The sequence below is a fragment of the Gopherus flavomarginatus genome, chromosome 7 (assembly GCF_025201925.1).
Source record: "Gopherus flavomarginatus isolate rGopFla2 chromosome 7, rGopFla2.mat.asm, whole genome shotgun sequence".
Classification (NCBI taxonomy): domain Eukaryota; kingdom Metazoa; phylum Chordata; order Testudines; family Testudinidae; genus Gopherus; species Gopherus flavomarginatus.
In genome coordinates, this window is record NC_066623.1 from 100,156,462 (window position 1) to 100,182,079 (window position 25,618).

General features: G+C 40.8%; 1 protein-coding gene across 6 annotated transcripts in view; it reads right to left on the bottom strand.

Annotated features, from left to right (window-relative positions):
• Positions 1-25,618, bottom strand: part of NFIA (nuclear factor I A) — a 303,342-nt gene that overhangs the window by 101,340 nt on the left and 176,384 nt on the right. For all 6 annotated transcript variants that reach the window (XM_050962038.1, XM_050962036.1, XM_050962037.1 and 3 more), the window contains exon 4: positions 7,423-7,497. In XM_050962038.1, the coding sequence (XP_050817995.1) occupies positions 7,423-7,497 (75 nt within the window). The remainder of the gene's footprint in view (positions 1-7,422; positions 7,498-25,618) is intronic.

The window sequence follows — 25,618 nt, forward strand, 5'->3', positions numbered from 1 at the left end:
TTGGCTAAGGAATACAGAGTTATCTTTTAAATGTTATTTTTCATGCTGCTGACTTCTAACTATCTCAGCTACGGTATTGCTTAGTATAGCAGAAAACATACAGGCTCTATAAAAGCCCTAGTAAGTGTGCTCTGCACTAGGGAGTTCTATGGATCCTTCCCACTCTCCTCCAGACTGCAGAAAAGCAGTGGAGCCACTCTGCAGTTTCAGAGCTGCAGCAGCACTAACTCCTGCTTTTTTGCAAGGCAGCTGAGTGTAAGGCAATCTCCAGCAGATCCAGGCGGTTATGGATCTGAAGGCCCCGCCACCACAAAACCAATTTGTGGCGTCACGAAGAAGCTCTGTGTCATACAGAGAAAGTAGACCCCTCTGGTGGGCTTTGGACTACAGCTATTGATAACCATTCTACCTTCGGGAGAATTACACTGTGGGTTGGCCCTCTACATCCAGAGGAATTGGTGGGTGCAATAGAACTTTCTCTATAATTTGTTTACATTATACCTCTTATTTTGAGTGGATAAGTACTCCTTGATAAAAGTACACTGGAAAGCTATATTCCTTCGGTTATATCCATCTCTTCCCTGACCCACCCCCTGCCCGCTCAGAGTAGTAGCAATGAATTTAATTTCTCCTTCACATTCCTCCCACAGTAACTACAGTGTCAGTTCTATGTCTTTCAACCGAGATGATTCTGCTTCAGTACTTCTAATCATCTGAGATGGAATATTACAAACAGCTTTATTCAGCCTCTCGGGTGAGCGTGAGGAGTCACACACACAAACACTACACACAAGAGATTATTTCCCTTTTATTGCCTTAAACAGCAATGATTATTTCATACAGTTACAGAATTATTGCACATTTCAAACACTAGGGTGCCACTTCATGTCAATCTGAAACCTCTTACATTCTGTTCCAGTTTCCCATTGCCAGAGCCCCCGAAATTCTATGCCACAGCAGCACCCATCTATGCAGCAAGAGTAAGGAGAATTCTGCAGCTGGTTTCAGCAGACACTGAAGCACTGCTACAGCAATCCCTAATCACAAAGATTGACTGCTTGAAAGTCTCACACCCTTAGTATCCACTCCTAAACTGCATTATTCCAGGATCCCTGCCTTTTCAAAATTCCATGACCATAAAATCATTCACAGCCTGTGGAATTTACTTAATCCTTTCATGGGATCTAAAGTGTCTAACACAGAAGTGTGAGTGTGTGTGTGTGTGGTTTAACTGGCATATTAAAAGGGTTAAAAATCATCCCACCAACTCCATGAAAAACTGAACTAGTATTTTACAACTTTAAGCGTGGCATTCTCAATCCAGTGAGCAGGCAGGGTGCTTCGTACATCAGCACCGGGAATTCTATAATTTCAGCCAACAATGCAGCGCGAAACATGCGTAAATTTGATCTGCTTTTAGAGACTGCTCATTAAGCCCCAAATCCTTCCTTCACAGCTCAGCCTGTATATTTCAACTGTCTGTGGGGAATATCCACACAGGAAGGAATCCAGATCAGGAGCATATGCAGGTTACTCAAATCTAATGGCTGCATTAGCCTCCTCTCCATGCTCCTTCCCTGGACCCAAGCTCCCAGCCTGTCAATGTCTCCCATTCACACTTCCAGGGTCCTGCTGAACAGGGATATCCCATGGAGAAGAACTTTGTGCCAAATGGGGTGAACAAATTCTGCACTCCCACATCTTGCCACCCTTTCACAGCAGGCATATTCTACTGCCCTGGGGACCTCTGCACACATGAGCTGGGGACTGAATTTAGGTCCAAATCCTCAAAGGTATTTAGGAGCCTAGCTTCTATGGATTTCAATGGAAGTTAGACACCTCTGAGGACCTCCTCATAAAGGATGGTTGGAGGTGAGGGGTTTGTTTCGCTTGTGCAACAGCTGCCTTTTCAATCAACAAATCCTGCACATTGTCTGGGGTCTACAGGAGCTTAGGGCCCCCTGTGGCTCTCACCAGCAACATAGGAGTCAACAGAGGTGCACTGGAGCCACACTTGTATGGCTTCCCTTCACCACTGTCCCTAGGACATTCTTTAGGGGGAGTTTCCCCAGTGCTGAAGGGGCCAACGGATGGTTAAATGTAGCCTCAGGCTTGAGGAACAATAATGTGCATCTGCTCTGACACTCCTGCCTTTAACCCTCAGCCCAACCCTTCTCAGTCATGGATGAATTTCTCTCTGGAGCAGTCCCAGCAGAGTCCGGGGTATGTGGGTCAATGCTGATTTTCCCCAACCACAATACAGGAATATTGGGGATCTGATCTGGCCTACTCACATTGGACAATGAGTGGAGAACGACCTCATACCTAGTTTTCGCATACACTGCGTCACAGAAATGTAGGGCTGGAAGGGACCTTGAGAGGTCATGTAGTTCAGCCCCCTGCACTGAGGCTAGATCATCCCTGACAGGTGTTCATCTAACCTGTTCCGAAAAACCTCCAAAGATGGGGGATTCCATGTTTAGTTTCTTAAAACTGGCAACATGTTTGTAGTAGCCTTTTTCATGCCCCTAAGCTTCCAGCCTGCCAGTGCTTCCCAATCTCACCTCCTATGCCCAAGCACCCCTGCTTTCTTTCTCATGCTTTGTCTTTCCTATTTACCCAGCCTCTAGAAGATTGAGCAGCAGGCTAGTGATTCAGTGGTAAAGCCCGTTGCTGTGGAACAGAAGAAAGCTACAGGTCTACCTGTCACCAAGAGGGTCTATAATTCTTGTTCAGGGGCTCAGACAAACCTAAATAAATACTATGAGAACTGGGACCTATACAAATGATTGACAGATTAAAGATATCAGTGGTTCTCAAACTTTTGTATTGGCTACCCCTTTCACACAGCAAACCTCTGAGTGCGACTCCCCTTATAAATGAAAAAACACTGTTTTATATTTAACACTATTATAAATGCTGGAGGCGACGTGGAGTTTGGGGGTGGAGGCTGACAACTCACGACCCCACGTAATAACCTCATGACCCTCTGAGCGATCACAACCCCCAGTTTGAGAACTGGGGTTCTGGATTAGAAAAAGGTATAATGTTAATACCAAATATTTGTTCCCAGGAAGATGACTTTTTGCTTAGCTTTTTCATCCCCACTACTCAGACTTGCATGGCTGACAGAACAACATTTTATCTGAGTCTCTCCATCACACTGACCTCTGACAACCTTATTCAATATATATGGCACATTATTATTACCCAACAATACCTAATGAGGAAATGCTGGAAACACTAACACGTGCCTCATGTTAATTTTAGATGACAGAAGCTAACAACAGACAACTACTTAAAATTCAAGGAAACCATGTATTTCTATTAAAAAAACCACGAAAACTATAATGTCAAAAGGTGTAAAAGAAACAAGGCCATACAGAGCTATAGTTGCCGCAGACGCCAAAATCTGCTTATCTTACGTAGGTGTAAATCTAGAATAACCCCATTGACTTCAGTGCAATTATGCTGATGTAACAAAAAGCAAAATTTGGTCCTTCCGTCTCAGCATGAGAATTCCTGTAGCACACACACTGCACGGCAAGAGGGACAGCGACTGTCCTTGAAAATTCACACACATTTAAACACATTTAGAAAATTAATATTATTGAAATGTTTTTTAAACAAACGTTGCTTTGATGTAGAGCTGTATACAAAATGTGGGCAGCACTGCTGCACTGCATCATTCAACCCCAAAACAGCATTCGCCACAACAGGGATTCAGGCCCAGAATCACACAACTTTCTTCCAAGAACATGCTCCTGGATCTCTCTGCAGCCTCATGCTCATATGTGGAATATGGCCTTCTGGGAAGCTGTCACAGCGCATGCTCAGGAAATCAAAGAAGGGCCTCACCACAGAGGATGTGCATATGGGCTGTTTCCCCCAGCAGGGTGGTGTTTAAAGTTTCAGTGGCTTTTTAGAGAAATAAATATATAGACTGGATTGAGTGTATCTTGATAATTCAAGCTGCCAAGTTCTAATAAAAAAATCCTGGTGAATCTGGATTAGTGCTCTGCAGGGGTTGAGCTCTCCAGTGCCAAAGCAATCTGTGGACTAGTCTGAAGTAAAGCCACAAGTATATTTAAACAGCCCAGCCAGGTTTATTCTGAATAGGGCAATCTATCAAGCAACCTTACATGTCAGTTTAGGCACAACTCATAGCGGTTAATCATGGATCCTTTATGCTAAATCATTCCCTGAATGTTGGCAGGCAAATTCACACTGACATCAATGGGATTTGTTGATAGAATCCACACTAGACATATCCTACTGTGTGGGCTTGTCAGAGCTCATAAACGAAACGGGGTCAGACCCGGTCAGCATGTGTATGGGGCACCTCCACAGAAAATCCAAGATGCTACCAGAAGCAGTGTTCCTAAGCCAGCAGTTGGTATTCTTTCTTCTCAGTCAGTACTGAAGGGAGATCCTAGTAAGTGTTGGGGCACTGTTTTTCGGAGAGGTGCTGTCTTGCAGACAGGATATAAAACTGAGGTCCTGATTGCATAGGGTCCTTAAAAGAGACCATGGCATTTTTTGCATGAGCAAGGAGAGCAAGCCCTTGTGTCCTGGATAAATAACAGTTGGATAATTTTATTTTACCTCCCAAAATTTCCTTGGTAACTCCAATGGATGCAATACTACATTTTTTACCCTACCCTCCTGTATGTTTCCAAGCAAATTTTAAAGGCTGCTGTGTACATTCCAGCGACAGGGAGCGTGAGCCTCATAAATACATTTCACAATATGTTTGTAAAATTTGTTAGGCACTGGGATCTTTGGTAAAAGATTTGTTGTTGTTGTTGTTGTTGTTATGATAAAATGTAATGGAAGGAACAATCAGTTTCATACATACAGAATGGGAAGAGACTGTCTAGGAAGGAGTATGGCAGAAAGAGATCTAGGGGTCATAGTAGACCACAAGCTTAAAATGAGTCAACAGTGTGATACCGTTGCAAAAAAAGCAAACGTGATTCTGGGATGCATTAACAGGTGTGTTGTAAACAAGACGCGAGAAGTCATTCTTCCGCTTTACTCTGCGCTGGTTAGGCCTCAACTGGAGTATTGTGTCCAGTTCTGGGCACCACATTTCAAGAAAGATGTGGAGAAATTGGACAGGGTCCAGAGAAGAGCAACAAGAATGATTAAAGGTCTTGAGAACATGACCTATGAAGGAAGGCTGAAGGAATTGGGTTTGTTTCGTTTGGAAAAGAGAAGACTGAGAGGGGACATGATAGCAGTTTTCAGGTATCTAAAAGGGTGTCATCAGGAGGAGGGAGAAAACTTGTTCACCTTAGCCTCCAATGATAGAACAAGAAGCAATGGGCTTAAACTGCAGCAAGGGAGATTTAGGTTGGACATTAGGAAAAAGTTTCTAACTGTCAGGGTAGTTAAACACTGGAATAGATTGCCTAGGGAAGTTGTGGAATCTCCATCTCTGGAGGTATTTAAGAGTAGGTTAGATAAATGTCTATTAGGGATGGTCTAGACAGTAATTGGTCCTGCCATGAGGGCAGGGGACTGGACTCGATGACCTCTCGAGGTCCCTTCCAGTCCTAGAGTCTATGAGTCTATGAATATTAATAAGCATGAAATATGCTGGCTCATAAACACAGTCCCAAACTCTCTGCTATGGAGATCGGAAGTCAGGAGTGGTGAACCTAGTTACTTTCTAACAACTGCATCTTGCAAACACATGAACCAGGGTTGACAGAAACCAGAGACAGCTATGATGACTAGTGCTCCTCCAGTGAAGATAACATTATCTTAATGTGGGATGTCTTAGAGGGTGATAGGGTGGATTCCCTTAGGACTTCAAGAGCCTTTCCCCTTTGCACCAAATTAAAACATCATAAAATGGAGCTATTCACATACAGGAGGAGATAACTTAGCTATTCCCAACACTGTTTATGTTAAAAATCAATTTAGTGCACTACAATAAAATAACGAAACCAGGGTTTTCAAAAATCGGTGCCAAACATTAGGCTCCCAAGTCCAAATTTGGGCACTTAAATAAAGTGGCCTGGTTTTCAAACATACTGTGTACTCAGAACTCCCTCTGGCATCACATGTCCTTGAAACAGCCTTTCCACAGGTTATCTGGGAAGGAGAGCGAGGAGAATTGCTTGGCTAAGGTCAGGGTACCCTTTTCTTTCTCAGTCTCCCATGCATACCTCTCTGATGCCTACACATCTCCTCCCCAACCCCCACTTCTAGTTTTTCAGTAGGAAGCCAATTTAGTGCTCTGACTAGAGCGCTGATATGTGTGTGTGTGTGTGTAGGGAGATAAAGCAGGAAAACAGGGTGACCTTTCCTATAGAAAGCCCATGGTTTGATTCAAAAACGTGGGTTCTCTCCTAAGGCTGTCCCTGCCAGGCAGGGCCCCTGGAAGGCCAAAAGTTGGACTTGCAGGGCATATAAACAAACTTTTAAACTTCCATGCTGAGAACCTGCACGCCGTGTTTTATTTCTAAGCATATTAAAGCAGATAAGCTGCAAGGTTTATATTGTAAACACAGTCCAATTGTGAACTACTGCAGTGCTAACTGGTGCTACTGTAATGTTGCAACATAGTTTGGCCCTACCTACAAAAATCCACGGCACCCTAGCACTGAGGGGCTGGTCTAGCTGTAATCGAAACAGAGGCACAGCTTCGAGAGGGGCTGTCTCCTTGGACTGTCTGGGTTATGTCACAGAAAAATACAATCAATGCACCTTTGATCAATGGAACGGGGTGGTGACAGGTACTCTTAATTCACTGTTGTTAGTGAGTATTGACAAGCTGGTAATGATCATGCTGCAGCGTGTCACTCATGCTGTGGGCATTAGCATTCTTTAAAGGTCAAAAACCAAATCCTTTTAAAAGGCAGAATTCCATATCATGGAGGTACAATGCAGGCCTCACAAAGTTAAAGCTGTAGGCATCTGAGTAAGTGAGCCTCTTAGGGCTAACACCAGTATAGCTGTCCACAGTATTTGCAAGTTCACCAATCTAAGGGTGTTAAAACAGCAGCCACTTCTGTGCATACACATACATGTATATACAAAACTGGTGTATAGGTAATTCCTGGCTCATGGATGGGCACAGCTGATGTCATTTTAGAAGGTCTGGTTAAAATTCATCCCTTAAGCTTTGAACCTACAAACTGATCCATATGGGCACCTACACAGAATGTTAATAGCTTCAGTAAGGTGCCACATTGGTGTAAGGATCCATCGGTTTGCAAAATCGGGAACTTATCATTTATTTTTAAAATATTCTATTATTTTAACTTTCCCACTTAATTTAAAATGTGGAACACAGTTAGTCATGTGTGGAGTGCAGGTAGAAGAGGGGACTGTCAGTTTCTGGGGTGGGGGGAAACAGGAGGAAAAGTAAGTTATAATAAACACAGGAAACAACAACAAAAGGATACTTACTCTGTGAGACTCTGACTAGCTCAGTCACACTGAAAACACCTGATGTGACAAAACTGTCCTGGAAGCCCAAATGTCCTACAAAACAAATAGAATGAAAGAATTTTGATGAGCATTAAGCATTTAATGACAGTATTCTCAAATACTTGAGTTTCATTTAGATTTAAAATGTGACATCAAATTTCCCACTTAGCACTAATTATTATTTCTGGAGGTGGGTAACTAGTCATACAGCTATGTAGGTTATTTTGTAGTTTGTATCTGGAGATTAAGAAAGCTAACATGACACATCAGCAGGGAGTTTTCTAGATGTTAAAGTATCTCAACAGGAAATCTGAAACAAAAGAGGACTATTTTAATATACAGTTACCTTAGATGACCCCTACCGACTTAACAACTGAAATTAAAATACTGTACCTAGGAATCAGACAGGACAGCTAAATTCTATAATCGTTTTAAACATTATTCTCTAAAGAAACATCTGATCAGGATTATCTACCCATTCATTCAAACAAAACAAGATTTAAAGATGTACTCTTCATTTTCTGAGGTTACACTAGGGAAATCTTAAAATAGCAGCTGTTTAAAAAAAACCCCAAACCTTTAAAATGAATGCCTTTCCCATAAAAAAGAAAAATTCTAGCATTTAAAACAAGCTTTGCAAAAGACAAAATAAATCTCTGCATAAGAAAAGCATTAACTTTAAGCCTTGGAATTTCTTTGAGACAGGGTGTATGTTTCCCTGCCTGTTTCATTTCTGTAAGGGATGACTCTACATTTTATATCAAAATGTTGTTACACTTCACATAATGGTATTTTCCTATTTCTCTGAAAACATGTCTATCACCAAATGTTAATTCAATTTCATGGGCATAATCAATTACAAAGCAAGCAGCTTTCAAACTCAAAACCAAGTGCAAGTAAGTGTACATAGCTGGATTTACAGTTCATACCGTACATATCAGGACTTCAATTAGAGGTCTGGAGCTAGCAGGCCAGCCTGACCTCTTGCTTTTGAAATCAGGGTCAAAAGAGAAATCTCAGGATAAGGGATTATTAAAAGAACTGTAAAGTCGTACTTGTCCACAGGATAAGTGGCATACCTTTTAAGGTTGTCCTACTTAAGGTCACTGATTCCAATGCACGCACACACATATTATTGAATGTTTTATAGGGGCACCATGTGCCCTACATAGTTAACTGTCTGTCAGATACAGCATTATATCATTATATTTAGTACAGTATACTATACACTACTGAAATTATAATTTGGTGTCTATAGGTCCCTCTATGTGTGAGTTTGTACTACATATGTACACAAATATATTCACAAATCTGTCACGATCCAATAGTTTACAGCTAAATTACTCAAATGTACTTGATGTTAAAACTTAACTCAAATCTCTCATTCTACTAGCATGAATTTTTACTATGTTTTTGAGGGGAAAATTTTTTTTTAAGTGCATAAAATGCCAGCATAGAAATTGAGTGTTTTTTCCATTTTCTCAAAAGTAGATTTCAGAAAATGTAGGTGATTGTGCCTGGCCCAGTTTGCATTTTTCAATAACAAAGTTCATGATTGCATCATTTTTCTTTTTAAAAGTGGGTAATTAGTCAAACAGAATATGTTCACTGGCAATTTCCTGAGTACTTTTAATATGAGAGTCTACTTTTCATATACTGCAGCAGATTTGTTTACTGGATTAAAAGATCTATGAATTAAAAATAATTCTCTTAGGTCTTCACTTCAATGGGACCACTCAGACGCCTAAAGTTAAGCACATGCTTAAGTGTTTTACTGGATAAGGGCCAGAACGCTCAGTACATGGCACCATCAAGCACCATTATGGCACCTACCTTTGGTAGGTCTGATAACAGTAGACTACACTGGTTCTGCCTGTTGTGTCCACTGGCACCTTTGTTTGCCAGACAGGCTGTAACAAAGGAGATCCTATTGCAATAATGTTGAGGGGGTGATTTAAAATACACAAAAGCAAGAACATTCACAGTGAAGGTAAAACATTGGGCTCATTCTCAAAGCGTTAGAGAGAGTGAGTGTGTGTGTGTGTTTAGAGGGTTGTAGCTGTGACTGAACAAGAGTGCAAAGCATGACAAGATTTTCAGTCTTATTGGTTGAGATTTTTAAATTGAATTATACATTCATAAATGATTAGGAAATCGGGCCCCTTACTCACATCCTGACTCATATGAGCTGTCCTCTTGAACAGGCCCTGATCCTCCAATCTGATCCATGCATGCATAGATACGTGGTGCCCCATTGAGTTTAGTGGACTCCGAGAAGGCCTAAAGTTCTGCCTACATGATTCAAATTGCAGAAGTAGGGCTTAGGGTTTGTAGCCTTTGCTGAGGAATCTTTTTAAAATTGAAAGTGGAAAAAATGAAGGGAACCCACCAAACAAATGACAAAGGAATGGCCAGGACACAGCATAATTAACAAGAAAAGCTGTAAAAATGTAACTTTTTTGTGCCTGCTAAAAAAGGCCAAAATGGAAAAATGTCTTTTAGAGAAACTGTATCAATTTGGCTGTTCCACTTAATTGTGAATGAGAAAAAAAATTAGGTAAAGTTGTTAAGTAATTGCAAAAGCAGATGTTAGCATTAAAAGAACCTTAATTGAAAAGAGGATTAAACATCCTAAAGTCTGCAAGATTTACTTCTAATACAGCACTTTTCTGAAATATATGCAAAATTATACTTTTGTTAAATACCCCTAAGATAGGAAGTTGAAATTGCTGTTCATGAACTGATTATCTCTCCAGTTTTGTACCTCAATCATATTTGAGTAGTAAAGCTGGTGTTTAAAATGAGGATTAGATGATCCTTATTGAATTTATCAAAAACTATTCATTCACTGAAGTTCTATGCATAAACCAAGGCACTGATTCAGCAAAGCACCAGAGCATACGCTTAACGGTAAGCACGTGCTTAAGAAAAGCACATGCTTAATTAAATGCTTTGCCAACTAGGGATGGGCTTACTCACGCTTAAATTTAAACCGGTGCTTAAGTGCTTTCCTGAATCAAGGTTTTATGTCCAAAGCAACTCACACTGAAATAAGTGGGAGTCTTTCCACTGATTTCAATAGGAGTTGGATCTGGACATGAAAGAAAAAGCCCTGGGTTCCAGTACTTCACTATAAGTCATATTTATGGGGATGATAATTTTCTTCTTGAGGAAGCAGGAAAATAATAAAGTTAGCTGAATATGTTATATAATAATACTAACCAGTAAATAGTTTCTTAGTACCTAGTACCCTCTTGGTATTATACAAATAATATGCATATATAGCACCACCACCACAGTAAAAGTAATTCACTTTAGCTTGATGGTGACAGTGTAATTATGTAAAACGTAATCTTATAAACTACATTTTCTTCATTTTGGGATCAAACACTACCCCAATAATGAAGGAGCGAAAACAAGTCTACGTTTAAGGAACCTAATTCTGATCTTGCACCATGTGATGGGGTGTCTGCCCCACACAGGGTTCAAAGGGGTTAAGGTGGCCAGGCAGACCAATTAACTCCACCAGGTGCATCTGGAGGAGGAGCCAGGGAGCACACCACTAATTAGAAGTAGGCTCAGTGGGGCAGGAACAGGCAGGGCCAGTATAAAGCCCTGGAGCTGTAAGCAGCAAGGAGGCTGCATGAAGGCAGGGAAGTAGGCTGCAGTTACTCCCTGAGTGGAAGAAGTTGGAAGCCCGGCCGGCCCAGAGAGGGGAAAAGCCCAGGAAAACAGCAACAAGGGGTCAGATTGTATAGAGACCCTGGGCTGGAACCCAGTGCAGAGAGTGGTCTTTAGTTTCCCTACCAGCCAATAGGGAGCGGCAAGGGCACTGGAAATGTCAGCAATCCAGCGGGTCTGGAAGGACTTTGAATTCTCAAGAAGGAGAGGACCTTAGTGACCTGGCCAGAGGGCCAAGCCACAAAGAGGAGATGGCAGATCTGAGAGTGAGTGGGGCCACACGTCGAGACAGGATGGGGCAAGACATCATTGGAGGGAAAACACAAGCCTGGCAGAGCTAATTCCCAGGACGGCCAGCAGGAGGCGCTGCTAGCGATAAGTGAACCCTGTGACACACCAGTTATATGCAAGTCAATTTCCACTGACCTTAACAGAGTTGCTCCTGTTTTACACTAGTGAATGTAAGATCAGAATTAGGTCTCATTTCATTTGCGCTGTGTTATTAAGTGAATTCATATAAAGATTGAGTCAATGGAGGCCTTGTGTGTACAAAAGCCAACTAAACTGCCTCCGAATATTTAGTTTACATGGAGAGTCACCTTTGAATTCGTAATTAATGCCCAGGAAGGGAGTCTCAGATGTAGGAAGATTACAGATCAAGCACTTGAATTGAAGTTTGAGAAAATCACAACTGAAGCATTTACTTTTATCTGGAAAGCCTGCATACAGTAAACTCATCAAGTCACGGTTCCTTAATTACATATCAAAAAATGTTTTCATTGTACCAGTGTTCAAAGTGTTACTGTTGTTTTTAAAGTTTTCCTTTTATTATTAATTTTTATTATTATTATTATTATTATTTATTAAATAATTATATGGTGCCATGAGTGTATGTGGTACTTTGCAAACAAAACATGTTCTCTGTAATTTGAACAATAATATACTGTGAAAGAGCTAATCCTTTGAAGAGGAAAAAGTCCAAATTCAGTTATTTCATTTGCATAGGACAGTCTGATGATGTATTATAATATTAAGCTTGGAGAAACAGCTTTCTGGGAAACTTTGATTCACTTTCAGTATTTTGAAATTACGAGACAAGTTCCTACACTAGGACTGAAACAATTTATAAACCCCTATTCATGTCAAGCATCTTACTGTACATAACCATCTTAAAACCTTAAAATAGTAATAATCAATTAGGGCTTCAAGCCTATTATCTTAACCAAATGCCTGATTAAAAAGAAAAGCCCTCTCCACTCAAAGTGCAATTTGATTCCTCTTGGTACTATCCTCCACCTAGATAATCCTCTGTTTCACAAAGTGTTGAGTAACTAATTAATACTGCTTAGAATATACACGTCAGTACACCAATGCAAGGAGCCTCGGTAACAAAATGGAGGAACTGGAACTACTGGTGCAGGAAGTAAAACCAGATATCCTAGGGATAACGGAAACATGGTGGAATAGTGGTCATGACTGGAGTACAGGTACTGAAGGGTATGTGCTGTTCAGGAAAAGACGGAAATAAAGGTAAAGGTGATACAGTAGCATTGTATAATAATGATGAGGTGGTAGACTGTAAAGAAATTAGAAGTGATGGAATGGATAAAACAGAATCTGTATGGGTCAAAATCACTTTGGGGGAAGAAAGCTTGCACTGGCTCCACTGGGATTGTCCCTGGGTTATGCTACAGACCCCCAGGATCTGATATGGATAGGGATAGGCATCTCTTTAATATTTTAATGAATTGAATACTACTGGGAATTGTATGATTATGAGATACTTTAATTTCCCATATATAGATTGGAGGACAAGTGCTACTTATAATAGCTGGGCCCAGATATTCCTGGATGTGATAGCTGACAGATTTCTTCACCAAATAATCCCCAAACCAACAAGAGATGATGCATCCATCAGCAAGTTCAGGTTCAAAATTAGAGGAAGATTTCTAACCATCAGAAGAGTACAACCACTGACACCTTGAGAGAGAAAATAATTGAGAACTCTCCTCACCAGACTGCTCAGTGGATTTACTTTTATCTAACTGTATTGTGGTGTCAGGATAGGTGTGGTAGAACTTAGGCTTGATCCTCGGTCATGTTCTTTCCCCCAGCAAAAACAAACAAATAAAAGGAAGGATAGAACATATGTGCATCATGTGATATCTTCATATAAGGTGTTTATACTCTGCAAGTCTTGTGGAGACTACACATCCCAGCATGCAATTCTCCATCTTCACCTGAATACCCTCTACAATCAAGATGGACCACTGCATTCTGGGACCTGTAGTCTATATGGATCACAGTACTCTATTAAAAATAAAGGTGACTATCATCTATTTTATTTTTTTACTCTGTAGTCTGCACTGGGCCACTGCATGCAACTCTGGTTAACGCTAACCCCAGGGATCCATTTTTCTTCATACAAAGTATGTTCTGTAAACTCATACATTATAAGCTTTAAAACATGGGCTCAATTAAATCTCTAAAATATGACTTTTTAAAAAAGAGTTCAAACTAGAAATTAGCCATGATTTTAATTCTGATACAGAAATCTCATTTCTCCCTTCCTCTCACTTTTCTACTTGCACCCTTCCTGCCCCAGCCTTGTTTTGGCTACAGTTACTTCTAGTTTAATTTTATTGTCATAGCAATAATTAAGCATGGTTATTTTATTACACAGTCAAATGACATATTTCCTTACAAAATAAATGTTAGGCCACAAGACCCATATGTCATTATTCTTTGAAGCTTGCCTGCTCAGCTTTAGCACAGAGTTTTTAAGAAGCACTAGAAAATTCTTTGTGGAATGTAACAGAATGAATTAGACCGTCCAGGGCATGTCGTGTTAGTACAATAGAGGAACACTTTTAAGACTTTAAAGTCATGTAATACAATTCTAGGCTGGATCTTTCTTGTTGAAAAAAGTAGAATGGGAGTGATTGAAAGAGAAAAGGGCCAATATTTGACAACAGAAATCAGCATAACCTTTTAACAGCAGCAGTCATGGATGACTGCCCTTTGACCTGGACAGATTATGTGGGATTTCAATGACAACAGCTGGAAGTGAGCATGTGTGAATAGAGAACACAGATCTGAGGCCTAATACAAAAGACTGCACAATCCCTGCCCAGATCAGAGTGTTGATTAGAAATTGTTTCCTGGTCCTGGTTTAACAGAGTGTGATAATGAAAGTTTTGTTAACCCTTCACACCATGCAAAATCATTGATGAATTATGGGGGGTTTTGAACTCCAAAATTCCTGAATTGAATGGAAAAGAACAGTATGGTTCCAGAAAACTTCTTGACACTGTGGGCCAAGCTGCAACACCCATACTCAAACTGAATACGACCTTGGTCTGTGCGGAGTCCCACTGGTTTAACGGGACTGAGGGCTTGATTCAGCATCCACTGATGTCAGTGGAAGGATTCTCATGATATTAATGGACCCTACGTGTGACACAAGGTCCAATCCAATGTAGGGGTATGAGAATTGAGTAATAATGGGGTTTCTTCACTGAGCCCTCTGTATTTGGCAGCTCTGGTTGCAGCCAGTTTCATATTCCATAAGAGATACTTTTTCTCTACCTATTTAACACAGAGACCTTTTAAAAATATATAATTTTTTTGCAATAATGAAAACTATTAAGAAAAATCACAATTTCAGTAAACAAATTCTCAGCAGTTACTACTGTCTAGGGCCCTACATCTTGGAAAACAACAGATGTCTTAAATTAGCATAGTTATCTGCTTCAGGTCTTCAATCCAAAAAGGAAATGTTAAAAAAAAGAGGAAATGTCATAAATGGTTATATTCATTTGGCAGCTTATGAGATAATATGCTCCTCAAACCCTTTCAAAGAAAATGAGATGAAATCTACATAAGGATAATCATTTTGGAATATTTATGGCATCTGACAATAAAGAGACTAATACAAAGAAAGGCCTCCCCCATGCAAATAATAATAATAATAATGAGTTATTTATCTTCCTTTCTTATCTAGGTTGGTTACAACAACAATTGTGATCACCTAGGTCTCTGCAGTGATATTATATTTCAGCTTTATCGTCCTGGGATCTGGCTCAGTGACTGAGGGAACACAGAAAGGAGCTATGAGGTAATCCTGGGCAGACTGATGGATATGGCTTTCCTAATGTAGTTGGCGATGCCATGTGATGCTACAGACTACCCAGTAGGCTTGGCACAGGTAAAATGGTACCTGTGTGCTGGTGGGGGAAATGGAAGAGGAGGGGTACTGTCACATTCAGTCTGATTTCCCCGGCATGAAGAAATATGGCAAGGGAACTTTAAACCCATAGTCTCAAAAGAAGCTGCATTCCTTTCAAGATGGAAATGTCACTTAGTGTGTAACTCGTGATATCATGTTTCATGTCAATTGATCATACTTTGGTTTTATGTTTATATTTCAGATATGGTTTGAAAACACTGGTTTCCTCAAGTAACACCAGATCCTGCCAATTATTACTCATGTGAGTATTCCTTACTCACTATGGGCCCAATCTTCTTCTTACTAAAGTCAATGAGAATTTTGCCATTGACATCCACAGGCATGGCTGGTGCAAGGAAGTTTCGCACCTTAAGAAAAACTTCCACCTTGTGCACCCCCCCTCCAACTCTGCGGCAGCTCCCTGCCCGCCCCCTCCACCCTGAGGTGCCCCCACCCCCGCAGCAGCTCTCCCCCTGCCCTGAGGCTCCCCCCCACCCCGGGAGCCATGCAGCACCTTCCCACCCCAGCTCACCTCTGCTCCGCGTCCTCCCCAAGCATGCTGCTCCGCTCTAATTCTCCTCCCAGGCTTGCGGCGCCAAACAGCTGATTGGTGCTGCAAGCCTGGGAGGCAGGAGAAGTGGAGCAGCGACTGCGTGCTCGGAGAGGAACCGCTGTAAAAAAAAAATTGGGGGCACCACTTTTTGGCGCCCCCAAATCTTGACACCCTAGGCAACTGCCTAGTTCGCCTTAATGGTAGCACCGGCCCTGTCCACAGGTGCAGGGTTGGGCCCTCATGGTGTCCTCCTGACTTCAGTGTAACTACTCACTTCCATGAAATAAGAGCTTGCAGGATAAGGATCTGGGAATGCAGGCCATAAGAACAATATAAGGCCAAATTCTAGTTATATTTAAACTGATGTTAATCAGAGTAACTCCACTGATTTAATTATACCAACTCAGATCAGAATTGGACCTATATTATCGTTTGCATCAATATTACTGGGGGATATGCTGTAGGCATTGGGTGTACAAGACCAACATGCAAATAAACTGAAAGTTATTTAAAAATGGTTTGGAACATTTACATATTCAAAATAATCAAGATGTGAAATAGGCACATTTGTTTCAACTCCTTGTTTATAGCATTGCAGCCCCTCCCTCCTTTAAATCTTCCTCTAACCATAGTGATGTTTATTGAATACCAGTCATTTCTCCAGCAGCATGTGCCAACAGCAGTTCACCAGTGCCAGGCTGCATGAAAACCCTTCTGTTTCCTATTCTCCAAGGGGCTCCGTTAGATCAACTACTCACCATACCCAATACACTGAAACCCATAAATTTGCAAATACTGCAGTCAAAATTCTTAACAGAAAACTGCACCCATTTTGCCCAGCTTTGCATACTGAAAAATCACATGGTGAGAAGCATTTCTCACCATGTGTAAACCGTCAATTTGATTTGAAATTAAAATTTTTGATTAACATGAGCATTTCTAAGCCTCCTGCTGGCAGTAGCCCTATTGCTGAAAAGTGACATGATTTGTGGCACACATGCTGTATAGAAGCCCCATGCCAGCGATTGTTAAATCCATTTTCATTCTGCTTTTAATACTGGTATGGCACTCAGGAAAAGAATATAAATATTCAGGGGGAAATGGGAGGGTTGTTAAATGCTAACGCTCTTTTTCTGGGTGGCAAAGCAGTATTAAAGCAGGATGGAAAATGGCATGGGTCTCCTATAAGCCACAAGTCCTGTCTCTTTTCAGCAATAGGGCCCATCAACAAGAGGCCAAGAAAAGTCCTATTAAGTACAAAACCTAACTCTCCTTGACATTTCATTTCAGTGAGAGATGCTTTTTGCTACTAAATGCTGATGGGCTATACACAGAGAAATGGGTGTAGCTTCGTCCTAATCCAACTGGCACCTCCAGCATCAAAACCATCTCTCGTACCATAGGTCTGATATTGTAGCTTCCATACTGGCCTATGCTATTTTCTCCTGTTTTGCTTGTTCTCCAATGATACAAATATTTGACAGATGAATACTTAATTGTAAAGGATGGAAAGCAGAAGAAACTTCTGTGATTTTTAAGATTTTTAAGCCCTGCATTCTGATTCTTGTAGTCACTGCAAATTGGTGAGGAAGATTTTCCTGAGTGTAACAATCTGTAAAGTGAGCATAAAAATATTTGGACACTTTTGTGTTGGCCTTTTTTTCAGGTTTGTGAAATTCTCATATAAAAGATAAAAGAACACTGGGGATTTCTGCAAACTTATGGCAGTGTTGCTCCCACTAGTGTTTGACTCATCTGTGACACCTGCATATTTCTAGGGTGGAGGATTTTTTTTCCAGCAATGTACTGTTCTGAATAAGTTTATCGTTAAACAAGTGTCAATATGATTCATTTTTTGACAAAAAAAACCAGCTTTGACAATTTCTACCCTCATTTCTCAGCTCCAAAGAGTGTCTCACATCGAACGCTCAGCTTCACTAGACTGTTTATTCCTGGTAAACACAGAGCAAATTCTACTTGATAAAGTAACATAACTAGACCACAATTAGAAATGTCTTGTAATTATTAAAAATAACAAGCACTTTGACTGATGAATGAAGTACTGGGATATTTCAGAAGTCTTGGGGAAAAGTTCCAGGGGCACTAGAAAACCATGGATGAAACCCTGACCGCATTTAAGACAATGGCAAAACTCAGGATTTCACCCCATATGAAAAACCAGCACAATAAAGTTCTGATGAAACTGTCATGTATGTTCTTTTAAATAAATCCTGTTTCTAAATATCTAGGTTACTATGTTGCCTAAATATACAAATAAACCCAGGAATAGTGTAATTATTTTAGGACCTATAAAAACACCAAGTTTCATACTCCCTCTACTGGTGGTAGCTAACTATGTTCCCATAGTTTATATCATCAAAAACAACATGCTGCAGTGCTATATTGACATAACTGATAAGGCCTGGAGTTGGGTTAAGGGAGTGTGAGGCACTGAGATCAAAGAAAATGAAAGCTGGCCCAAGATTTTTTAAAATTAACAGTGAAGGAAACATACGAATAACCTTTTTGTTTACAATAGGCGGCAGAATTTAATTAGATAAATACAACGCAAGTGAGCAATCACCATACTTCAGGTGAAGCCAGGGAAGGAAACTCCTGCTCCCAATTAGTTTTATAATATTGGTACATACCCTTGGGTCTCCATGAACTATTCCCTCTCCCCTTCCCTGCCTTAAACCTGTCTCCCTCATCACTACTACAGTGAAATAAATTCTACTGTGAAACCATGATAATAGATGTTTTAGAATACCTGCAGTAGATTCAATAAAATTAAAAAAGACCTCTGGAAGATGGGCATTTGAAATGGAAACTAGGTCACATGGTCAGCCAGCCCCATATCTCCCATGGGCTTTTCCACTTTATTCAACATGATTATTTATGTGTTATGTGCTGACACTGTGCTCCGCAATGTACAAAAGTGTCAAAACGTTCACTGATGATAAAATCTATATGAAATATAGTGCTGGATTTACCTGCAGTCATCACCAGTCCAGTCTTCAGAGCTGCCTTTCCAAAACGCTAACATTACTGTCATACTCTCTACACTGACGATAATTATTCCCTATACTCTGAGAAGGGTGTCCGAACGAACAATAGATTGCCTGCAGCAAACCACTTACACCAGGATAATATACTCATCTTCCTTGGAATAGAACAAAAGCCTTTCCAGTATAAGAATTACACACTCGACATTTAGGCTTCGTTCTACCCCTAAATCCTTACCAACTACCCCAAAATATAGGAACTTAATAAAATAAAAAACAAAAACCCTTCCCCAAGCCAAGTTCTGACCCTGGAAAAGGAGACGTGCCAGAGATTCCATGAATTCCACTATGGACTTTGCTACTGCTATTGATTTTACATGGAAGGCAGATAGTATCGTGCTGGGTGGCAGTATAAAACAGCTAACCTCTATAAGCATACAAAAAAGGACTTCATTCACAAGGCTCTTTACATTTACTTCAATTAGTTCAATTTAAAACAGAATCTCTCCATTAAACTTTATAATGCAAAAATATCAGAATTTTTCTGGTCTTCCTTTGCCTGCATTATTGGAACCCAGAAATAAAAGGGAAAAATAATGACTGGTGAACTTTGGAAGATTTGGAGTTAAATTCTGAACGGATGAGATCCCAGCATTGCAGATTCTTATCTCAACTGTAACTGGAAAAATGGAACCTCTTAGGTCTGCAACATTGGACAAGATATCTCATGAGAATGGGCTCTCTCAATTTATTTTGGACCTGGGACACAAAAAAAGAATTTAAAAAATTAACAGACTTTTTGTTAAATTTTCAATACTGGATTGGTTTGGGTAGAGTTTTGAATTTTTGGCAAAGAGTCATTTGAGGCGTAAAGGAGAAAGTTCTTACTGTATCCAAGCCAGCCTGCCCATCCCTAGAAAAACATTCTTCCACAAAATATGAGGATATGAATGGTTCTTTTTCTTGGAAGCTAAATTATCTAAAATGAAGATTCTTCCTATATGAGAGAAGGGGAAAATGGAATAGGAGAAAGAACAAGGCAGATTTTCTGCCTTCTTTCCCATCCCAAAACAATTCATTCATCCAAGTCACACCTCTCCTAGCAAGTAAATGCATAGCTTTTTCCTTTCAGGATAGGTCACTTAACTTTAAATCCTATTTTAAGCACAAGAGAGTGGATAGGAGAGAACTTGCCCTGGCTACAGGGCCGTAGAAGCCAATGTTAGGGACTATCATTTAACATATACCCTTGCTTGGGAAAGAATTTGTCTTTCCTCCACACATCTTGTCACTCACATCATTCCTAGGGAGCTGATCAGTATTCTTATATTAATACCTGGCTGGTTCTTTCATTTCAAACTTTAAAGGTCGTAAAAGCCAAATACTGCTGGATTACCCTTGGGTTCCTGTTCTTCACCCGGTTCAGTCATGGAGTGGGATAATGACCTGTCACTGAGGTAAAATCATTACCCAGAAAATAATGCTGCAGTGTTTCTGCTGCCCATTTCACAGGAAGATATTCTTTCTCAATGATGCTGTGTCTCCATTCTTGTGGGAATGGTTTATAGATTGCATCATAATGGCAATAATAATAACTCACATTTATATAGTGTATGGGATATTCTATATTTCTGCCTCCTGTCAAAGGACTGGTCCCAGTCCCAGTCCTACTTCAAATGCATCACTCAGCACCATGACAGGCAAAGAGAGTCCCTTCCAATCCTGATAGTCTATGATTCTATGATTCTAAGTCTGGACTCTAATACAGAGCCTGGACAGAGGTATGCTATACATCCTTGAAGTCAGAAGCAGGTGACCAAGTGACCTCATTTTTCCTAGTCTTTTCATGAGATTAGTTAAGGGGCCCTGCAATCTCAGATAAATGGGGAATGAATCTCCGAAGATAATCTGCCAGCAATAAGGAGCACACCTCTTTTCTGGTCCCAGGGACGGAAGCTGCCTGACTTCTTCTGCCTTGTTGACTTCCCAATGGATTAATCAATTCCCTGGGTCTCGCTCTTGGCTAGTGCACAGTTACCCCAGTTAACTCTGCCTTGGCAATCTCAGAAGCCCGTTTGCAGATGTTCCCCCAACTGGCACTGTTCACACCATCCTGTGGTCTGAATAAACAGCACTATCGGCTGTGTACTTCTGAACTTTGTGGTGTTCCCCTGTATCCCTATAGCCTCGCTACCTCACTCCCTTTCCATACATTGAAATTGTCACTGCAAAACCATGTTCTCCTGCTGCTCAAACCCTTTCACTGGCTCCTCTCCACATTTTTTACACCAGGGAAGAGTTTAGCCCCTTTCTGTGTTCTGTCGTCTTTTTATTGGTATGGGAAGCATCATGAAAGCAAGTTCCTTGCTTTTAAAAGAGCTCAGGCTCAATTTACTCCAAGATTTCACTAGCAGAAACTTGAGTGCCTGGTGCTCAGCTAGGCAAAGCTAGCTTGCTCGGGGTCACCCTCTTGCTAACATGGTGAAAGATCAGAATTTGTCAGAAAAGCCACCGTCAATTTCCTATGAACCAAGGATCCTTCTTTCATGCAATTATTTTTAAGAGTAAGGAACAAAAGAAGAGAAATATGAAGAACCTGTGATTTTGGGCTAAATTTTCTATGGGTGTAACTGCTATAAACTGTTCACAATAAAAATATCCCTCTCTCCTTGGCTTCAGCAGAGTAATGCAAGGAAATAATTTGGCCCATTGACTCCAAATGGATGGTGTTGACACTCACCCACAAGCCCCCTCTTTGCAGGAACAGGAAGCCCCTATGCAGGGAAAACTACACATAGGCACAGGCACTAAATGCTCACAGTACATTTTTTTAGAGGGTGGTGTGGTTTTCTCAACCCCTACACCTCCTCTCTGCCTGACTGAAGGCTGGTTCTACAAGCACCTTGCTGACCATGCAGGGACAGAGGGTTGACAGGCAGAGTCCCAGGTGGTCTAATGAGATACTGCACCATAAAAGTGTAATTTCTCACTCAGCTGCCTCCTCCCAGAGAGAGGCAGAAGGGAGGTCTGGGGCTAGGGCTTACTGGGGATGAGGTGGGCAATATGACCGCAGGGGCGTTGCAAGGTCAAAGTGCCAGTGAGCTCAATGGGAGAGAATGGAGCAGCTGAAACACTGGGCTGCTGACCATGTGTTTGTAAAGAGTAGAGAGACAGAGTAAAAAAATCTTTTGATTCCACTCAGCAGTCCTCTTTCCTATCCCATGCTGCCTTTCACTGGTGACAGGAGCATGGGCTAGAATCCCCACATTGCAGCATGTCTTTAGCAGAACACCTGTTTCTGAGAGAAGTGTGTCTGTGTGTGCGTAGAAGTGGGAGTACACAATAACTGGAGAAAGAGTGAGTCACTTGAAAATTAAAATATTAATTGGATTCTATGAAAATGGAATACAGAGGTGCTGTATATGGAAAACTGTAATCACACAATCACCTGTTTACTAACAAGTACATCAGCGACTAAAGATTTACCCTAGCAAGTCACAGTGGGAAACTTTTCTCCTTTTAAATTTAATCTCTCCTGGTTTTGTTCTTCCACAGAAATATACCAGTTATCCAATCTGTGCTTCCGATCCACTTCTGTAATTCCTTACTGCACTACCTGGAGGTGATAGTGTGAACTCTCTCAAGAATGCTAAGGCACTTTATAAATCATTTGGCATCAGGAGGATGGGGAGGGGAAAGGGGAATGGGGCAGCATAGTTTACAGCACATACTCAGCAGTAACTCCCAACTGTCAAACTTCCGCATTTTCTTCAGGTGCAACAGTGGTTGAAAAAATTTAAGACACAAGAAGTGAAACATACACAGTAAGTAGCACATTTAATCAACCAGCACCTGTCGACCACCACTGAACAAAAATTTGTCAGGAGACTATCACAACTCACAAGACGTTATAGGACTGAAGACACTGCATTGAAAAAAGAGAGAAAGTGAATAGCACTAACTGCTGTAAACAACTTGTAGTGCCATTTTCAAGTTAGGTAACAATGGCATTGTGACGTTGTGCAGTCTATATGGTTTTATAAAAATTTAATAATAAGTGAATATAATGTAATTGAGATAGGCTTCATGCAAAAGCTCTCTTGTAAGGTTTCATTACAAAGCTTATAATCTACAGAGTGTAATCATCCTATTTGTATAAATGTACCACTCTTGTATCTGAAACTAGAAATATGAACTATAACTCTGAGGGCCTATTGTAATTATGTAAAGTGTGGGCCATTAATGGTGGTTTGGAATCTTGATGACTCCCATTAACTAGGACCACTGTCTGCAAATGGCTGTGTTTTACCTGTAAGTCTTCCTGTATACCTGTGTGCTGGCAAGTGGGTAATGAAGTCTTGCAGTGACATGTGATCATGTCACCTGAACTGGAATCCATCTTTAACCTGGTGTCTTTCCATTGAGAAGGAGGGAGTGGGAACCCAGAGGGGGACAAAGGATTCCCGTCTTATGCAAAAGATATATCCACGGGTGGAACAGAACGGAGTGGGAGCCATCATGAAGAATCCCCCTAGCTACCAGCTGGAACAAGAGCTGTACCAGGGGAAAGAATTGTGCCCAGGCCTGAAAGGTGTCCAGTTTGAGGAAAAAACTTACTGAAGCATCTCTGAGGGTGAGATTATCTGTATTCAGTTCAATTAGACATAGATATGTGCATTTTATTTTATTTTGCTTGGTGACTTACTTTGTTCTGTCTGTTACTACTTGGAACCATGAAAATCCTACTTTCTGTATTTAACAAAATCACTTTTTACTTATTAATTAACTCAGAGTATGTGTTAATACCTGGGGGAGCAAACAACTGTGCATCTCTCTCTATCAGTGTTATAGAGGTCGAATGGATTTATTTTGGTTTAGACCCCACTAGGAGTTGGGCATCTGAGTGCTAAAGACAAGCGCACTTCTATGAGCTGTTTTCAGGTAAACTTGCAGCTTTGGGGCAAGTAATTCAGACCCTGGGTCTTTGTTGGAGCAGATGGGAGTATCTGGCTCAGCAAGACAGGGTGCTGGAGTCCTGAGTTGGCAGGGAAAACAGGAGCAGAGGTAGTCTTGGCAACTCAGGTGGCAGCTCACATGGGGTTTCTGTGATCCAGCCCATCACAGGCATAATACAGAAATTTTGTTTACAAATGTGACCATCACCTAACCTAACCTCACTGCCCTCCATTGGCTGTTACTTTGTTCCTGGGAAAATATTTGTGAACCATTGCAAATAAAAGTCTCTCTCTTTTTCTAAGAAATGGATCTGGCATTTTTCCATTTCAGTTACATTACAGTCAGGCTTCAGAGAGGACTTTACTCCTAGATCTGCAGGAGGCAATCACCCTAAACTTTCTCCGTGTTACTTGCCTAGCATCTTCCATGTTAAGACTTCATTTCCAATGCCTGGACTGGGGGTTAAGTTGTTTTCCTTGGAAAAGATCTAACAGTAACATCTGCCTTCAGTAAAAAGGAATAAGGTTTATGGTCTCGTTTTCAAAAACATACTCTGAAGTTGCACTTAGGTAGTTGCATCCATAGTTTTTCACACTCAAGTTTTTACTTGTGCAAAAACTCAGACTTGTGCAATCAAATCCAATATTTTAATGTGCAAAAATCTGGGCACAAAATTTGGGTCTCCTTTGAAAATGCATCTTTTCTTTCCTACCGGGCAATGCAATACAATCACATAGTCATGGTGCATGAGCCAATCTTTAAAATATGTTATCAAAATAATTGAATAAAAGCAGATTCCACTTATAAAAGCAGGTTTAATCCATTCTCTTACTTCACCACATACCCAAACCATCTGGGTATGTGAGATAATGACTTACATTTATATAGCGAATACATTGATTTAGGATCCAATAGAATAACTACCATTTACATTACTGGAGTTGGATCAGACCCTTAGCATGTGAGTGACCATGGCTCCCTTCAGTGGCTGGTCCAGCAGCCACAACAGTTTGCTATTTAGAGCTAATCAATTATACTTTAGCTCATGTGGTAGAAGTCTGTATCTTTGATGTTGAAGATCCCAGGTTTGATTCCCTAATAAGGATCATGGAGTATGTAGGGAAAAAAGGGTACAGTTCATTACAAAGTAACAGCCCTGGAGGGACTTGAATTTCCGAGGACATCAGATAGCAAGGATAAGCTTGTTTTAACAGGGGCAATGCATTCCCTAGTGGCTGCCTGAGAGATCGACAGCCTGGTACTCTCAGCTAAATGAATCTTCCTCTAGCCTTAGTGTTATGGGCCTCTGTTCATCAAGCTGAAGGCCCAAGGTTCAATCTTTCCACTGTCAACCCTGGCATCTGTCTGTTGGAGGCCTTGGTCTGTTATGGACAGCTCCTCTCATCCAGAAGGATGCAGCACTTTATTAAACGATTTACAAACGGAGTCTCGGATATGCACTTTGTACATCCACTGACTTCAGTGTATATATGATGACATTATTTGTCCCATAATGTGTTTCATATGTGTATAATAGAGGCATTGGGAGTTATGTGCGCATATCTGGGAGCAGAATTCTATTCTGACATCCACAGGGTGGATCTTGCTTCTGGTATTCTGATCTTTTGAGTGTAGAACTCCCACTGATCTCAACAATAGATGTGCATTGCTGTAAGGAGGGAATAGTGCTTACGGGTAGTGGTAGGGTGGCTAATGGAAATGAGGATACGAAAGTAAAAATTACTGTATCTG